The sequence below is a fragment of the Pieris napi genome, chromosome 8 (assembly GCF_905475465.1).
Source record: "Pieris napi chromosome 8, ilPieNapi1.2, whole genome shotgun sequence".
NCBI classification, from domain to species: domain Eukaryota; kingdom Metazoa; phylum Arthropoda; class Insecta; order Lepidoptera; family Pieridae; genus Pieris; species Pieris napi.
The window spans coordinates 8,410,619-8,431,230 of NC_062241.1; the positions used below are offsets into that span (position 1 = coordinate 8,410,619).

Sequence of the window (20,612 nt, forward strand, 5' to 3'; positions counted from 1 at the left end):
CGCGAACAGGGATTACTTCGAAACTTTTAATAGCGATACGTTTTTGTACTGTGCGATCTAGGTGACATAATCGCTACGTATCAATATCCATCAGTATCTGGAGAACAGAGAAATTGCATAAACGTTGGAATCGGTAAATCGCTGTCGCTATTGGAAGTTACAGAGTAGCGGCGCTGATCAGTTTTTTCGTCCAGGTATTGAATTTCAAATTATACAAAACGTTAAGTTAAGCGAAGGGCGCATATATACAAAGATATTTCGATTTGTATTTACCTATTTAGTAAGTATGCAGTGTTGGCCTAGTGGTTTCACCGTGCGACTCTCATCCCTGGACTCGTAGTCTTAGTGCCTGTGGTGCTCTTATGATGAAGGATGACATCGGGAGGGAACACCGGTATGCGCCTTAGACCCAAAAAGTCGACAGCGTGTGTCAGGCAATGAAGTCTACTAAAAAAATTCTCTCGTAACAGATACAAAATGTTTAGTGCCACTGCTTTTTATCAATACAAATATTATTTTGCCATCTTAATACCCATCGCCAACTTTTTAAATTCATTTCGTTTTTTAATAGTATTTTAATATTTATCAGGAGTGAGTCCAAGACCTTATAATCTTATACATACAGGCGCATCAATTTGTTAACATTCTTCTGTTATAAAAAGGTAGCGTGCGAAAGTTGAAGTTCGCGTGAAACAATTTGCGTGTCGAGACAAAATATTTAAGCGCTCGGCAATTTACCTAATTTTTATTGGCTACTGTCTGAAAGCTGTTGAACGATGCATTCATTCGAGATCGGAAATTCGCACATGCAACGTGTAGTGTATCCGATTATTGTCGAGGGTCGTAATTGTAGCTTTTATAAATTAAAAAATCAAGGTTTATTACTTTTAACATATAATTAAATAGTAAATGAGTCAATTATAATTAACCTTGAATATGTTTGTTTTTGTCGACGGTTGCTCGCGGCGCAACTACCTACATAGGCTCCGTGCTGTCTTTCTTTTAAAAAATACTTCTTGTGATCAATGCGACTTTAATAAGTGTTAAAACGTCTAATAATACTACAAAGTAATAGATAAATGTATAGTCAGTGCTCAAGAGAACGAAACACATCAGGATTTTAAAGTGTTTTAACGAGGCTTCAACTGACGTGCCACGCTTTCAACAATCAAACGGATTCATGACACTGTTGCATTTTTGTGAGGTTGTGACGTCTAGTGCTAAAAGTGACTAAAGTGTCTTCTGAAAAATCTTAGTGCAAAACGAAATACAAATATTAAACAGACATTAGTCATCCATATGAACTGGTTACAAAATTATCTACTATACCAAACATTGGTTCATTTCATCATAATCTCAGATAGCCACTTATATAAGGGTATCGACTACGTGACAAGCGGTCCAAGTTCGAATAATCTGACTTACACTATTTATTGATTTTATTTGCTCATGCAAAACAAATATTGTAGGATAAATACGTCAAAACACCGCCATCTAGTAAAATTTCTAGAATTAGGAAAATATAAATTTATCGATAATAATTTTAACTTCGTTGAAAAATTCATATTTCTTCGGATAGAGGGCACTGATACACTATGGAAGAAATTCATCAAATGTTACTGAACTTACAGCAAGACATCAAACAACAAAAACAAGATATGTTGGACATGAAAGAGGATTTAAAAAACATAATAATTAACAACATTCACGAGAAATTTGCAAACCTTGAATTGAAAAACGAACAATTAGAAAAAACTATTGAAGAACAAAAAGTCAAATTAAATAACTTAGAAAGGCATTCACGACGAAAGAACCTTGTCATGTTCGGAGTAGAAGAGAGTGAGAATACTTATTTTGAATTAGAGAATATTATAGTAAATATAATAAACAATTTCTTTGAATTTCAATGTGACAAAAATAACATTGAACTTGTCAGAAGGTTGGGAAAGAAAGGTGATAACATAAGACCAGTTGTTATAACGTTTAACAGCATGAGTTACAAGATACATATTCTGAAAAAAAAATCCTGTCTAGAAAATACTCAGTATTACATTAAGGAGGACTATCCCATTGAAGTCCTTAACAGGCGGAAGGAACTCCAAGTCCAGTTACAGAAAGAAAAAGAGAAAGGCTATACTGCCTTCATAAGATACGACAAACTTATAGTATTAAAAGGCACATTTGAAAAAGAGAACCCCACCAAGAAGGTACTAGAAACTAGAAAACAACTACAGCCAAAAGCAGAGGAAGAATGGAAAAAGGGAAACAAATCTTTTTTGAGAGGAGACCAATTGGTGATTAAAAAACTGCAGGATAACCAGCGCGAAAAAAGGAAGAGAGATAAAACTGTATCTCCCAACTTGTCTACACAGAAAAAACAGAACACATCTAACAAGTTTGAAAACACATCGACTAAAACTAACAATGTAGGACAAAAAGAAATATTACAACCAAACATACTACAATACATAGGAAGAGATAGATCGTTTTCGACCTCCGACATTTCAAAAAACTAACAAACACACGCGAGCAACCTATCAAAACAAAAACAACAACAACTAAAACCGGAAAAGCAAAACAAATATGGAAGAAACACATTCTAAAACAACCTAATCAAGAAGCCTTCCCACCACGGTTGGTCGCCGCGGGAAGATCAGACCACCACCCTCTAACAAAAAAAACATAATATATAATGATAGCATCGCTCAATACTAGGACTTTAAAAGTTAGAGGAGGCCTTTGCCAAGAGGCACACCAAACTCTGAGATATACTGGAGTGAAAATATATTAAAGTTCAGATATATAAAACGACAGAGTTTCGGAATTTATAGGCTATATTATTATTATTATTATTATGTTTGTTTTTAAGTTTATTGAGTGTCAGTTCTAGATATATCTTACTTTAGTTATTGTGTACACGATAAACATTAATTAACTCTACCTCACCAATGTTTCTGGCAACAATTTGTTTGTAAAAATAAAACGGGACAGAAAATTATCTAAAGCAAAAACTTTTTAACCGGATTAAAGTTATGTATTATTATAAATTTACAATTATGTATTTAAAATAATTTCAAATTTATCCGACGTTTCGCGTGCTTTACAGCGTGGTCACCGTGACCGTGAAAGTTTTTTCTTTAAATGTGTAAAGGTTATGTCAATAAAAGAGAAAATTATCTTTTTTACGTTTGTTTGTTTTAATCTATAGTTTTGGGTTGTCTGGTAGAAAGACCGCCTTTTTCATATTATTTTATATTTAATTTTGGTGATGCAAATAAAGTATGTATTTTAAAAAAATATTATGTAGTTTCTGAATTAATAAAATACTCATGAATATTCACTGTTGTTTAATGTTGTATTAAATTGTAATAACTTTTAAAACGTCATATTTTACATTTCAAAGTTTTAGGGATACAAAAATTGTATGAAGGCATTCTTTGCCTTTAGGCTACTATCACACATAACCTTTAATTTAAAAACAGATAGATAACGGAAGCTGTACAAATACCATTCAATTTCCAGTTGATCCCACCACTAATTCCTTCTCAGAGCATTGAGTGAGGTAAAAAGAAAATCCCACTAATTGGACGCTCGGGATCTCGATTGTTATTCTAATTGATGGACAGGAAAATCATTGGTCTTACCTGAATTTCTAGGAGTTGATATATGCGTTTAGGTCTAACAAATTAGATAAAAAGGAAATTAATATTTACATGCATTTCTCATGGTTGTTACTGTTGTTAAACTCAGTATTTTTAAAACATTACGATTACATAGCAAGCATATTTCTACACAGGTTAAGGGAACAGTAATTACTTGCGAACAATAATTATGTTTGACGATTAAATCTTCTTAATTAAGCAAACATAATTGCGTCCCACATAATGTGTAATGAGATCCTAATACTAACACGATTATAATAATAAATGAGGTAATAACGGATGGATATTGTCACAATTTCAATGGCGTGTTAATTGTCTAGCTAATGAGTATTATGGCTTCTTAAAAGGGGTATGAATATTTAGTACATACTTGGCTTCATGCTTAGTAAGTATTAGGATTGCGATATAGAAACAGACTCATAATAAAGCGAAATCATACAGCTTCGTTCAGGGTTTTTTATATGATAGGAACAAACGAGGCTACGGAACGGCAATAAAAATTACCACGTATGTATGAAGAGGAGTATAGACGTTGTATTTCCCAAGGATGACCTCCACTAGAAGGCATACCATAGCTCGCTAGTTTGCAAAATACCTTTGCCCAGAGAAGCGGATTATGGAAGAAGTCTAGCCATCGAAGTTGTAGGATGTTCATGCGATATATAAATTAAGTTGATCCACACCTACATCGTTCATATTAAGTAATTTTTCCCGCACTGTCGAAGTTACAGGAAGTTGAAGAATTTAACCTAATCCTGCATATTAATAATAAATATATTCGAATAGTTCAATAATCGAACCTAACCATGGTAATTAATGTTTATCGACTTCATTCAACTTTGAAACCATATAACCCGTAAACCTTTTGTTATGTCCCACATTCTATTTGAATATTAGTGCATAAATAATTCGCAAAATAAGGTTAACCGCCGTACAGTCAAATATTCGCTAGTGGTAAACTAATAATTAAATACCTCAGGAATAGTGCAACTCCACTACGATATTTAATGCGCGATTTGTTAATAAATCATTTAAGTAACCTTTTAGCTTGAATTGATTTATTTATTATGGTAAATTATTTTAATTAAATAAAATGGATGTGGGCGGGCCACGTGGCTAGGTTTTAAGATGATAGACAAAAGTCACATCATAGACTAGGATCATACTAATGCAAATTAAAGCCGCCAACGCACTCGCGAGCCCTCTGGCATTGAGAGTGTCCATGGGCGGCGGTATCACTTAACATCAGGTGAGCCTCCTGCCCGTTTGCCCCCTTTTCTATAAAAAAAAATACGGTGCAAAGGAGGATCCCAAATACGATGGAAGGACGACCTTTCTGGACGAAAACTGCTGGTTCATACCGGCTTCAGGGGGCTTCGGTAAGAGAAAATTTCCTATACCTGTGTTCCTACTGATAATATAATATTTTGTATGTAAAAAAAATGTTTTTTTTTTTTTGTTTCTTACGTTTTAGCAGTAAGTTAAAGGCATTTTTATTTATTTATTTAAATATTTAGTACTAAGCCTAATTAAACAATTATGTAGTAACATATAGTGCTTCATATATGTTGTTTGTTTTATCAATGCCAATATTTACACTAAAATCGGATATTCAAATAGCCCTTACTTTGATGGTATTCAATGGTCTCGCTGATATTCTGAGTATTCTGGCTCTTGGCACTGTGTCAATTCGCTGCGAGCGCAGACAAGGTCGCGGTTTCACGTATATGTGGTTTTAAACAGCGGTGTTAAATTGTATCTGGTCTGACCTGTGGTTTGAAGATTATTTGAGAACCGTATGAGAACTTCGCCATCATGAACACGGGTTAAGGTGATTAACAACCAGAAGACCGGAGTTTGAGTCCTGGTGAGACTATAATGGTTTTCCGGTTGGTGTTACCACTTTCCTCAAAATTTGACTAGCTAATGAGATATATTTCTAGTCGATATTGATATTTTTTTCGCGATTTATAGCTTATTTAAGCTAGCTGTTTATCTCTAGTACATATTTTAATAAGTTCGCTCTGTTTTTATTCACTTCGATTTATTAACTTCCAAGTTCTGGCTTCGTAGTCGCTTATACAAACATATGATATCTAGTAAGTTATAATAAATACTGACCTATGTATTCATTAGTATTTTCATTTTATAATTCCACAGAATATATGAGAATGAGTCAGTACGGATGTTGACAGCAAGTGAAAATTGAAAATACACTTATTTCAGATTTAGATTCGTTCAGTCTGAATCCGACGCGCGGCGTGTGCGCAGTCGTTGGGCGAATTTTAAGTGTTCAGTGGTGTGTTGAAAGGATAAAATTTGTCTCTTTCCGTGTAACAATATTAATTAATTCGAGTTTTCATATAACCGATATTTGTTCTCAATACATTTTTCAGTCCTTCGGTGCTTCGGACATAAATAATTCAAGAATGTTTAAGTCGCATTTCTATTATATGTTTACATTATGACTTATATACAAAGGAACACATTACATAAAATAAGTCTTGCATTGGTTGTCGTGTCACATCTGGATAATGCTTCCAGTGGAGATTTTTATACCGGTTTTAATATAAGAATCAGTATTTAAAAAGTCAATATAGCGTTTTAATATTAGGCAGCCAAATCGTTCCATTGCATCTCATGAATATCGTACCAATACTTTAAAATTAAATCTATCTTAAATTAACACAATATATAGACGCCTTTAATTCGGGTTGCCTGGAAGATATCGCTTAGTAGCGATAAGGCCTACCGTTGCACCATGTTTTTTGAAGTTTATGCTTATTATTATTTAATTGTATGCCAAAAGCGTAAGTAAATAAATATTGGGTGATTAGACAATCATTGTTAAAGATATCTGTGTGAGTTATGCCTTGAGAGATGTATTACAATATATTATTTATATACTCTGTGTAAATTGTTGGGATATTAATTTAGATACCGTATATACACAACCCCCTTATTCATATAAATATTTAAGTAGTTATTTAATCTTTATTAATCATAAACTAAGTGTCTCTTCGAAATCCTAATTTAAAAATCTTATTATAAGCTCTCGCAATTAAGCTATTTTAACAATCTCATGAAAACAATTGCATGTGTTTACAAACATACATATTCTTAACGTTAAGGTGGATTTTGTGATGCATTATCAAATCGATGTAAAAAGTGTATAAAAGTTGAAGCGAAAAAGTTATGGAGGTTAGGAGAAATTATCCCCACATGTTTAGTTTTATGCCAGTAAATATAAAGCAGTTAAAAACTAAAGTCTTAGTCAAAAGTCTTTAAATGATAAAAAACAACAGATATTTGCAATAGAACTTATTAGCCGCAGACTGGGCAGTATTTAGTGCAGTATGCTAGTTCATCAAAACACAACAAGTAAGTCTTCTAAACTACTCACAAACCCGTGAATTGCAAAACGATTATTTAATGTTTTGCACTCTAAGCGCTATTCAAGTGTTTTTAAGTTCCTCTGTCGGCGCAGGTGAATCTCATTACACTTTAATTAATGTATATTAAAGGGAACTTATCGCTAGGGACTTTTTGTTCATAGAAATGCCTTGTTAGCATATCACTATGGGGCTGTGGACCGTAATATGAATATGATTATAATTAGGTTTTTTTTGGTGCACAGAATCATTCGTTTATTTTGTTTCATTCATGAACGAACGGAAATATCCGTTCCTTTTCCACAGTAAATAATTTTTTTTGTATTGCACATTGCCAATGAAAATTTATACGCAGAGCTACGAGTTTGATTCCGGGAAATAAAATGAAATGTGTACTGAAACTAGTGGGCCACGGAAATTCCATGTAAGCTACAAATAGCGTTTCTGAAACTGCATAAATACTAAACTCGTTCTATTCGAACAAATTTGATGTTACCAATACTTTAACTTTAAATATATTTGTTTTAAATAAATCTTTAATCAGTTCAAAATAGTTTATTTTGAATTTAAAATTATAAACTCTAATAATCAACCATCGCAATCAAGCAATTTTAATCCTATATGTATTAAAACAGTATTGAATAATCAAGCGTTTAAGTTAAAACTTCATTTGCTATACAGGTATTACTAGAATCTTCGAGAAAGAATGAGGAACTAGAACATGATTAGAACTGATATTCTGGAATGCAATTACGCAGGGCAACGACATTGCATTGGTTTTGTTACTATCTTATTGTGTCTGGGCAGTCCATCATTCATTGATCCAATTCAAAATAGAGTACGTTTATTACACGTATGTTTCTGTGTCTGACTGAGCTTCATGACTAATTTCTGTCCTTAGAATTACAAACTGTTCCTTTTCCAATCGGGGTATTTTATTAAGTTTTACATTTATGGTTGCCATAGCAACAATCATAAGTCGTCCTCATGGTAAAAAATATGTGATACCAGAAACGAGTCTTACGAAGTTAATTTTTTATAACTTGTCTTTCATTGATTTAGATATGTATGTTACCCTCTCTTTTGTTTTTGGCTAGAATGTATATAATCTGTGGTAATTTATAAATGTCAAATAATTTTAATGATTCATTTTAATATGTTTGCATAACTAAACAAGAACAAAACTCACGTCTCAGTATGTATTTGAAGTTGTAAAGCAAAACTTGGGTACGCTTGTTGTGTCTATGTTATTTAAGACGGCTACAGCGCGTTGCAACGACAAACTTAACTCGCTATTAACTTGGCAATACAACTTATAATAATAGCCTTGTTGGTAAAGGTTAAACAACGATTGTTTCAATGGATACATTCTTTAGTGTACCAACATTGGTTAAATACCACCCATATACCTGTATTATGTACATAACTATGTAAGTACCTTTTCCCGAAGTGGAAATTCATTTCAGCATATTCTCACTGAAGAATATATGAGACGTAGTACTACGGTTGGAAGTCAACTTCTTTAGAGGCCTAAGAAATCGCCTCCGATTATTTTTTGTATCTCGAAAATATTTCGAAAAAGGTACATATGTTTATTTTAGATATTTATCGGCTTGGAATATCTTACTTACCTAAAGTTAAAAGACGTAAGTTTTCATAGGTGACACTTTAGTCAAAACAAGTTATTATATTTTGGGGTTATATCATTCTATGCTACCAACATCAGGCAACTAAACGGGTTAAAAGATGTAGTAGAGGTAACGTTTTCAAACCAATAGTTTCGAAAACACATGTTGGGATCAAAAATATTGCGTTACGTATCAGTATAAGTTGTTAAATGTTTTGACAACAAGAAGGGTGTAGAGTTGTGACGAGGGTCCTCTGCGCTAATTATTCAAACACACACCGGTCATATTTTAGAAAAATTCTGTTTTCACGCACGTTGGGTAAATAATTTTTCGTGACCTCGCTGTTTTCATGCAAAATTTTGCATTTTTAACTTGTTTTTCATTTTCTGAGTCATCGTTTAGTCCTTGTAACCATTTAATGTATTTCTTACCAACTGTTCTAATTTTAAAGTCTGTTTTTCTTTATCTCGTTCTAATTACAAAAATTCTCGCTTGGCGGTAAGCAATTTTCTTATCATCTGGCTGTCCTTAATTTAAAGTTATACACGTTTTTGTTAATCTAATTAAAGTACAGTAGGTACGGTAAGAGACAATTTTAGATACAATAATATTTTATAAAATGTACTATCAAGTAGTTATTGTGTATCAAATAATCATGGTGATGATTTATCGGTAATTGTTTTGTAATGAGATCCTTTCAACGCCCACTATTTTATCAGATACAAACATGGAGTGCGACTTACAATGCGCGTATTCGTATTCATCATTCGATTCCAAAACACCTTCAATAACAATCGAAGACAATCAAGAAGAAAACTATTTGATATCATATCCGTCGGAAGAAGAAATTAAAAGTCATAGAAACAGCTTTGATGAAACTAAGTTTAATTATTACATTGATCCAATAACCGGGGAAGTCAAAGAGGAAGGAGGAAACGAGGATTATAAGTTATGTGGGGCGGTTAATGACTTCGATATTTCGTTAGAGACGGGAGAGGCAGTACCTATTGTTTATCTTTCGACGTCTAGAGCGGCGAAGCTGCAGCGCTCTTTGAGACTGGCCGGACTTAAAAAGGTTGGTTTTTTAAAATTTAAATTAAGAACGTTAAGTTTTAATTTCCGCCGGCTAAATTATGCTGACTATATAAAAGTAGCTTTGTAGATTAAACAAAGGTTTTCTCATTTATTATTTCTTGTCATTCAAGAAAAAGATGTAGTAATACTGATAATAATAACTCAAGCTCGTTATTCGCTATTTAGAAAAGTTTGCTGTTTATCTGTAGAACATCTTTTAATAAGTTCGGGACTCAAAAACGAATTGAATTTTGACAGAAGGGTGTCATAGCGGGAAGACTCGTTTCTGAATCTTACCCTTTAAATACATCTCTTTCAGTAATTATACAATGTTGGCGCTTTTGAATTTCAAACTTTCTTACTTGTGTTTTAATTATTGTATGTGCGTTAATGTATTAGGTTCAGTAATTCAAAATGAAACAAGCATACGAATCCTTGGTCGTATTATGTTGCTTCTCATATATCATTTCAATTAAAATGCTTTTAAAATTATATGTAACATACATAACTTTAATGCAATTATAATGAATGAGATAATTTTAATGTTAAAACTTCCTCGCCGTGTGATGTTTATAATTATTGCGCTATGTTTAATTTATATTACTCTGGATGAAGATGAAAATTATGATTTTAATAAGAGTGACACATTGAATGTGATTTTTATATGGAATAGATTAATTTGTTTTACACATTAATTTTTTTACACAAAAATGAAATGCTGTTCGTTTGTCTCGCAAAACTCGACAAAGCTGGACCGAACCGACTTGGCTAATTATGTTCTTGAAATATTTGTGGAAGGTAAGTAAAAAGATTATCTTATCATTTTACTCGGTAATCTTTATTCTCGTTAATCGGTAATCTTTAAATTAAAACTAAACGTAAATCGATTCTTCTAAATAAGTCAACGGTACAAAAATAAAACATATTGAAGTAAGGGCCTTCCGTTTTAAAACCACAGATAGACATGCCGAAGTTATAAAGCCCCATTTTACGTCAAGGGTTAAAACAAATAAAACTAAAATCGGAACCGCTCTCCACGGAATAAATATTTCATAGAGTACAAATCGTTTGAAGTCAAATAAAGCTCCTATTTCCATTCACTTTTTTACTCCCGTTTTTTAAAGATTTAACCAACTGATTTCTCCTGAGATTTCTGAGCAAACGCGTTTTCACAAATTATTCGTATGTCAAAAATGTATGTAGCATTTGTTTAACCGCGAATGGAAAATATCTTATTCCATTAGTCCAAAAATAATTCTGCTGCATTCAGTTATTTATAATTTCCTTAACATTTATATTGGATTTTACATATATACTATATAAGAATACCATCTACTTCAGCCTTGTATTATGAACTTTACTAGGGGTCGAATGATTTATAAGAACTTACTTTACATTACTATAACAAAATTCTATCCCACAGATTTTAGATAATATTTTAAATTAATATTTGAATGTTTATAATTAAATCTAACCTTATATTTGGAATTCGTATCAATATATCTTAAATCACAGTCGTTAGAATTTTAAGAAGTTAATAATTTGTGCTGTAAGAAAAAAAAGAATTTTTTTAAAGAAAGAACTTGCGAGTCATAAATTATAAATGTATAGTAACAACACCTTACTAGTATAGACTCGTCTTCCTGTGAATTACGAAGCCATCGTCAAAGAAAATAAGACACCAATTTCGAGCTTGAAATATGACAGAAAAATATATTTAAAGAAACGTACGAACTTATGTTTTATTACTGTTTTGTTTTCTACAGATAAATAAGAAATAAATAGGTTTATACTTTATGAATAGTGGGACGAATGAAGAAAGTAGACTAATACAAAACAGTAGTCGTGCTACAGTAGCAGTTTGTATTGTAAGATCGGATCGGATAATTTTATGAAAAATTGTTCTTGAATGATATGCTTTTTATGAAAACAGAGTAGCGAATGTGAAGATAAAAGACGTGAAAAAGAGTTTTTACATTCTAATTAAATAAGGTAAATCGTAATGGTTTTCTGTTTGTAGTAGTCGGATTATGGGTTTTTTTTAATTTATAATAGCTGGTCGCGTTACAACCCTTGGTCAGATTTTTGTAGTGTTCCGTGATCATTTTATTTCTTAATAGGCAAGTAGCGGTCTTCTGTGCCTGACAATTGACATACGCCGTAGACTTTTTTAGTCTAAGCTATGCACGATGTTTTTATGAGCGAGTGTTAATGTATGGCTTCAATCGAACCTACGAACTTAGGGATGAAAGTCTCACGATCAATCCACTAGGCTCTAGTCTCAAGCTCTCTACTTTTAAAATAATTTACGACAAGTAATTATATCTCCTAGGTCTACCTAAAGCAAATGAGCGAATACTATGAAAACGATTAATGTCATTTAGATAGGACCCAGTAGTGCCGCGGGCAAGCTGTTACAGTAAACGATAATCGTTACTGCATATCAGTTAACCGTTTCTTAACTGCGGTTGTAACGATTTCGATTTAATATGATATACTGAAACTTGTCCTATAAAGAAACGATACATGCTACTATATTTTACACAGGCATATGCAATATTTTAAGGCACTTGACAATATTAACAACCATTTTATCGAGATGTTCTCTACATTAAATGTTGTTATACAATATATATATATGTGCTGATATGTGATTGTGTTCGATTCCCGTATAAGTAATTGATTTATATTGAAAAGTTAGATTAAATAGTATAGAGCAATACACTTCTTCCCAAATATTATTGAAATATTTACACAGGAGAGTAATTACTAGTTGCGTAATACTGTTTGGCATAGAGAAATTATACAAATAAATTATTAATTATACAAATACAGCTTAATGACCCAGTTCTAAAATCTTGAACTTGTTAATGTTTTTTAATTAACTACGATTCTTAAATTCACATTTTGTCCAAAAACTGCTTCTCAAATTGAGGTAGGACTAGCTAGCTATGATACGATGAATAAATGCTTTATCGTTGCACAACATATTAAATTAAAGATTATTCAAAAGATAAATAAAACGAGACTTTTATGTAAATTGCATAATCTGTCATGCTATCAACGATGTTGTTAATATTGGAAACTAAAATTTTATGTTCAAACAGATAAGATTGTAATTACACGACACATTTTTCTCTTGTATTCATCGTGTTTATAGTTTAGGTGACTTGTTTATGCATTTCTTAAGTTGCTAAGTTTTAGCTTGGAAGTTACAGAAATCGAATGCCTATTGCAAGCATTCCAGGGATAAGAGTGTAGTGATCTTTGGTAGATAATTTTTCGTTTTGGAAGCTAGTGGAAGTAATAAAAAATACATCATGTTTCTACATAGCGTTGGTCGAATGTTATACTGGAACCGGTGACTGCTACCATTTAATTTTACACATTAAACAATAATTTAGTTTCATCCTTATAGCAAGTAATGTTTGGCTAACCCCTCAGGTTGGAACCCTGGTTATGCAACAATGGACTTACTGTCTACGAGTTCATTTAACACTTGCACGATGAAGGAAAACATCGTGATGAAAGCGGTATCCCTTAGATGTAAAAAGTCGACAGTGTGTGTCTGGCACAGAAGAAAAAAAACAAATGATCATGGAACAGGTACAGAAATCTGATGCCAATACCTGGCGTTGTAGCGCCACTGTTCTTTTCTTTGGTTATAGCATGCTTCTTAATATCCGGTAAATAAGCCGGCTCTTGTTGTTAAATGCGTAGAAATCGTTACTTTGTTACCAATGTTCTCCCAAGACCCAACTTCTAATTTCTGAACTGTGTGACACATTTGCGGCAAACTTGCGTTGCTAACATTACCCTCCCATTACAGGTCTGCTCCGTGAGCCACATGAGCCTGTTGCTAAAAATAATTAAACTTTAATTACTGTCTCTAATTCATATAAATTTCGTTATGAAATAGTCGCCCATACATTATACCCAAGTCATTTTCGTAAAAGTTTATAATGAAGTTATATGAACGTCTATTGTAACTTTGCTCCAGCTTTTAGGTTATTAATGCCATAATTACTTGTATATTGTTTTAGCGTATTAACAAATCTAGAAGTTTGAAGCCTAAATTATGTCTTTAAAAAGGCGTTATTTAAAATTGTATTTAAATTATGGTCCCTAAATCTGTGTTGATAATATCCTCGAAAAAAAAGTCAGTTTTTAAAAGTGTAAAAATATCTCACTTAATTGTGTTTGACTAGAGCAGTGTTGGCCTAGTGGATTCAGCGTGCGACTATCATCCCTGAGGTCGTAGGTTTGATCCCGGCTGTGTACCAATGGACTTTCTTTATATGTGCGCATTTAACATTTGCTCGAACGGTGCAGGAAAACATCGTGAGGAAACCGTCTTGCCTTAGACCCAAAAAGTCGGGAGCGTGCGTCAGACTGATCACCTATTTACCTATTAGATTAACAAATGATCATGAAACAGATATAGAAATCTGAGGTCCAGACCTAAAAAGGTTGTAGCGTCATTGATTTTTCTTTTAAATTGTGTAAGACTGGTCAATTACGAAACTATAATAAAATAAATATTTGTTAAATTTGAGTAAATTGTGCTCTTTACATTTTTGAGTAGATATTAAACTAAGTGCAAAATAATTTTATGCAAAAATCTATATAAAATAAAACACAAAATTAATATCTATAACAATTTATTTTATATAAACGATTCACTCGTCTTTTAAACAAATATTTAATGCAACTATTTAAACAATTCATCAAATTAGTTATTCTGTTTTCAAATACACGTTGTATGACTTCCTGAATATATTCCTATGGTTGCATAATGACACAAATTATATCACGATAGTAAATACTTTCAAAATTCAGATTAAAGTTACCGCACTTCCTTAACCTCGGATAGATTATGCAATGACAGCTCAATTCACTCTTCCCACACTTGACCCCGATTCTTTGAACTATTTCCGACTATTTCTATGAGAAAATGCTACACAAAAACAAAAGAAATTAAATAACGACGCATGACATGTAGCGAATGCAGTCAGTTGTTTGTTTAACTGCCGAGTTCACAGACTATATAACGTTTTGATTAGACTTTCGGATTATTTTCTATCGTAATATAATAATGCTACCTATAATAAGTTTCCTATCGTGTTAAAAGTACATTTCTCTTCGAAGTAACACATATGAACCGAACAAGGTACATAGTTTATGATATTGCTGGCTTGTATGTATCGACCAATCATTTCTACTACTGAGACAGCTTCTCAATAAAACTTCCTTGCGTACATCCTCACATTATAGCATTGCGGATTACTTTCGCACATTACAGAGGCTTTCAACCACCGTTGTTGTTTTATCAAAAATCTATCTGTAAGCGAATTCCTAAATAGTGAGTTTTATCTGATATTTATTATATATTTTTTATGTTACGGATATAGTTGTACGGTATTTTATATATATACTTACCATAATTTTAATGGCATAATAGATTGTCATGATCAATAATCATGTTTTGAAAAGGGATAACTAATAACTTCCGAGATACTTTCACTCGAATATAACTTTTTTAAATTTACTAAAGATTAGATTAGATTTAATAAAAACTAATAGATAGCTTCCGAACCGAAAAATTGCGTATGAAGGGAGAGAGACAGATACAGATTACCTATATGCTTCTAGAGATGGACAACGAAATGATGCAAAAAAATGCATACCTATACGATGTTTGATAATTTACGATCATATTGAAGATACTCTTTATAAATATCTGGATAAAATTAAATTGCTCTTAATTTCGAAGTACTAGATCGCTTGGCTTGGAAAATGACAAGGATTTCCTGTTGAGGATAAGCCGCAGCTGTGCTCACGATATTTATCTTCCTAAATACAACCCTATGTATTTGGCAAGAAAGATCATATTACCTTATAGTAGAATATTCGTATAATTCTACCGATTTGAAATGCTTTCTGGCTTTAGAGATTTGCGAATTAGAAATTGATATTTTCTTTTAATATGCTGTTTTAATATTAAGACATATCATTTATTACTTAACGATGGCTTTGTTTACGGCAAAATTGATGAATATTACTCACATTCTTTTAGGCTGTCCAAGAATATGTTTTTTTAATCATAACTATTTCACCAATTCTAATGTAACAAATGTATTACTAGTAAAGCTAGTTTATACACAACCTTACAATATTATGTCAAGGGTTTTGAGAGCATTTCCGGCGAATGCATCTGTAACTTCAGCATCAGGGGAACTACAAGTCAGTACAATCTCCTCGACAATAATAATATTATTGTGAAAATCTTGCAATGCTTCTGTAGTATTAACATTTGTATTTATGATTATTTATCCGCTATTTCTGTTTACGTTTGAGCTATGCTTATTGGTTTGTTTGGGTTCAAGAGATTTTTATTATATGATTTCTCACGTGAACGAAATGCAAAAATAAATGTGAATGTTGTTTAAGATTTAATACATTAAATCTATTATAATTTTGGTATTAGTCGAGGTGAGTCGTAAATATTGTATTATCCAAATTCAAATGAATATATTTTAAAATATTACTTACGTATTTAGTACGAGAAAAGTCTCAGTTAATTACTTAACACGTAATTTTCGATAATATCATTTTTAATTACTGAAATAAATTAATTGACTTAATTTTTCTGATTATGAAAATTAATTTAATTAACATTCATTTTAAAAATAAATAAGCCTGTCTTAAGTGAAGATCTCTCAGTTTACTTAACAAGATTTGAAATGTAAATAATAAATTATAATTCTTATTGAAGTTCGTTTTGCTGAAACCATATTTCTGAGAAGTTCGATTTAATTTTATTCTTGGCAAAACATCAAATATCCGGTGATTTTGTGTCATTTACCCCAGTTTTTGTTGTTACAAAATACGTAGCTCTATTCGCCTCTTAACTCCGAAAATATTAACGAAGAAACCTAACATTATAACATCTTATTTTGTTGACTATTATAATTGTTTTTCAATTAGCAAAAATTAATTTAACTGAGATCCGATTTAGTTTTTAAGAATTTTTGCTTATTCTAAATATATTTATACATTTCGTATTAAGGAATCGTTCACTTAAAAATCAGTGGCGCTACTTAGTCTTTGTTATTCCTTCAGACTTATTTGCCATTTTAGTATCGATAAGTAACAAAAGTGTAATACTCATGAGAAAATCAATCTGTTATATAGCTGTAAGCAAAACAACAATCTGAGAGAAGTTTAAAGCGTTTTCAAGAATATTTCGGTCTTCAATCGCTCAAAGTACCACAAGAGAATCTTACATTTTCTTTGTCAGTGATTGATGACTATAGACTCCAAGATACGATTTGGCCATACATCATATTGTCGATAAAATATATTCTTCATTTAATAAATACTAAATTCCAAGTTGGCGACGCTTTAACTGGCCGTTAACTTGTTTCATATAACATTTAAAAAAGCGAAACGATTTGTTATTTAGTGAAACGGATGTTTTGTATTATATGCTACCATATTTTTTAAGGTTGTCATAAATTACTCACATACGCCATTCATAACTTTTATAAAATATAGTTCTTCCGGTCACAGCTGGCAGACCAAAAACCATCTATATTATCGGTTGGTTCGTTAACGTCAAAATAATACGCCTCCGAAGATATTTTCTTTTCACGAATTTTCCTTCAGACTAATCGCTCTAATTTTTCATTTCCATCCAATTATGGGGGTTTCCGTCAGCGCGACACAAGGCACGTTTTCCGAAACTAATTAATTTTTACTCATTTACAAGTCTTATGGTTAAGCCTTAGAGGCCCAGTTTCACTAGTTTTAGTTAAGTTTTATTAACTGCTTGGTTATCGCGTACAATCGTAACTTATTTTTATACGCGATTACAGTACTAGCTTTATTCGCCTGGTGTTGATAGTTATTAGGACTCAAAATTGAAACCAACCATTGAAAATTGAGACTGCTAGTTACGCGTTAAACAATACTCTCGTTTTATGAAGAATCGTTCTGCAAGAACCGTACAACATCAAATATATTGAGAAACATTTAATGTTTAAGGCTGTTTATAAATTAACTAATTGCGGTATATTATGTATACCTACTATCAATTATCTAATATTATTTGATAGGAAAATTAACAAGTGTTCACGAGCAGTTACTTATGAGTAAGTTTCACACACTTAGGATTAACCTGTATTAGGGGTGATACGTATTATGTACTGGATACTTCGTGTGTCTCCGTAAGTCAAAGGCTTAAAGTTTATATAGTGTTATATGTAACCGAAGGAACAAACGCGATTAGTTTAAAGGGATCGATTCATATTCATATAAAATCTATATAGCAGTCTGATGTTATGTATATGTTGATAATATATTTTCGTGCTGCTTTCAAGCGCCATTTTATTTTTTTGTAAATTTTTTGTCTTTTGTGTACGTACTATTAAAAGCTGTGCCTATATTTTCGCGGCTATTTTTTTATTTTATTTTTAGTTGTGTTACTCATACATTTAAAAACATCTTATCTGTGGGACAATTTAATTTACTTCTTTAATTATAACTTGTATATTTTTTTACATATCTCGTATTTGTGATGTATCTGTCATGTTTCCTTATAGATTAATAAATACAACTTTTTTGTTATTACAGGTAAGTCCAGAGTTTGAGTACTGAATTATGCTTGGTATGTATTTTATTTATATTACATAAGGGTGTGTACTTTATGACCTTTCTAAAAGTGAAATACTTGTAACGTTACAATTATACAATTTGTTATTATGTACTTACAAACATGGTTTAGCACGCCTGACTTAATATTTTTAGAAAAAATATAAGAAAGCTTAAATTATTACTAATTTTACAACGTCGCGTTTCCGTCTACTTGCGCACCATGTGTGAACAGGATAGCTATATAACGAATTGTGATAAACAAATGAGCGTCGTTTGTCCTCTCTCGCCTCTATTTCCTCCTGAATAAAAGGCGTGAGATGTCCCTTAGACACAAGGTGACACTGTACAAAGCCTGTATCCGGCCATGCACCTATGCTAGCGTAGTCTTCGCACATTGTGCCCGCTCTGATATCCATCGAGTCCATTTAAAAAAAATAAAAAACAAATGAGCTTTTATCCCTCACCATAATATGTAATTTAAAGTTAAACATGATCAGTAGACAATGACACGGGATACCGTTGAGGACGTTCAAGTTCCCCACTCCAGTTGAAAGTTTAATGATCCAACTGTTAACTGTCCGTTTAAATGGTTCGGTAACTCTCATTCAAACTTCGTTTACCTAAGGGGTTTCACCAATACCACGTATATTCCAAGAGAACTTTATAGGTTAACTGTTGGATAAGGCTTTTATTCATTTAAAAATAGTTTTAAAAAAGATTGAGTCCAATCCAGCGCTAGAAAAAAAAACAATACTTAAGGTGCCTTTTAAAATAACTGTACAAGTATGTACTGTAAATATACGTAAGTACAACAATATCCGCTGCCAAGAAAAATAAAATCTTGGACATCTCAACTCTATCATTAAATGTCCCGTTCATAGCAACACAAGCACACTTTCACTAATACCATATAAGTATTACAAATTAAATATAATTCTTAAATATAGCATACAATGGCAAATAATTAATTATAGACAAAGCACCACAAACTTACTTAAACTTCATAACGATATTATCTTTGTTTAGTGTCTATCCTGTGTACACTTCGCAATTTAATTTGAAATAAACTAGACTCGTAGTTGGTGTAACTTAATTACAACTTCGTAAGCTTTCAATTTTTATCCATTTATTTACGGTGAATTTCCACTTCACACCTTATGAGACTAATAAATGATTTATTGTAAATTTAATTTAAAACGAGGGTTAAATTTCATTAAGTGTTTTCAGCTAAAGTTGGATCTTTGTACATTAACAAAGACCAAATTCTGGCATAGTAGCACGAGCTCATACCAGCGTAAGTCGAACAATTTTTTACATCATTTAAATAAAATAATTAATTAAATTAATAACAGTCACCATAGTTGTTTAATTTTTTTAAATGTTCACGGAATAAGTAGTGTATAATCACAAATACATGTTAAACTTTCTATGATTATTATATGCTAGATTTCTACGTGCTTTTTTGAACGTTCAATTTTTAAAATGCTGAGTACAACAAGAAGCAAGATGCACGTCGATGTAATTTAATTAAAAAAGTTAATATATGAAGCAGACTTTATCAATCCCTTGAGAATGTCTTACTTGACGCGCAAGGCGTATAGTTCGGACGTCTTAGGTACGACCAAATAATTCAAAGAAAATTGTTTGCATTTCAATAGCATAGAAAACTGAATCAAGTTACGTATGACAAAAATCAACAAAACAGTTACGAGATGTCACACGCACATGTTAAACACTCTAAACTAATATATTTTGGATCTCTTAACTTTATCTTTGTAATATGCGACGTATCTCTTAACAATTGTTCTCCGTAATTCCAAGACGCGTTACACATTTGGTAATTTACTTTTGCTTTTGCAATCAACTTCCAATTACTTACGAAACGGTACAAAGTTTATACATGTCATTCCGTTTTTGTTGATTTGAACTCATACTAGGGAATGCAATAGTGTTGTATGAACCGTCAAAGACCGAATTCGCTTTTCACTTCATGCTTTTATTACCCCGTATAAAGAGAACCATTGTAAGTGTTTTTCCATTTCATCTTATTTGCGAATCGATACATTAGGTATATGTATCGATCTTCGTTATTAACTATTATTAGCTTTATTAGACTATTATTATGTACTATTAGCCTCATTTTTATAAACTCCCAAATTTTAATTAACTAATTTTAGCCTTAGCAATCTTTTGCGTAAAAC

General features: G+C 32.0%; 1 protein-coding gene across 4 annotated transcripts in view; it reads left to right on the forward strand.

The window, feature by feature from the left end:
• The window catches only part of LOC125052035 (apoptosis-stimulating of p53 protein 2), a 194,390-nt gene that overhangs the window by 98,504 nt on the left and 75,274 nt on the right, over positions 1–20,612 (forward strand). Inside the window, exons 1-2 of one of the 4 annotated variants that reach the window (XM_047652680.1) lie at positions 5,866–5,961; positions 9,402–9,757. The exons of 2 other annotated variants lie outside the window; for them this stretch is intronic. In XM_047652680.1, coding sequence (XP_047508636.1) covers positions 9,410–9,757 — 348 coding nt within the window. In that variant the 5' untranslated portion in view covers positions 5,866–5,961; positions 9,402–9,409. Of the gene's footprint in view, positions 1–5,865; positions 5,962–9,125; positions 9,758–20,612 lie in introns of those variants that run through there. One more of the 4 variants, XM_047652681.1, reaches the window with a different exon arrangement.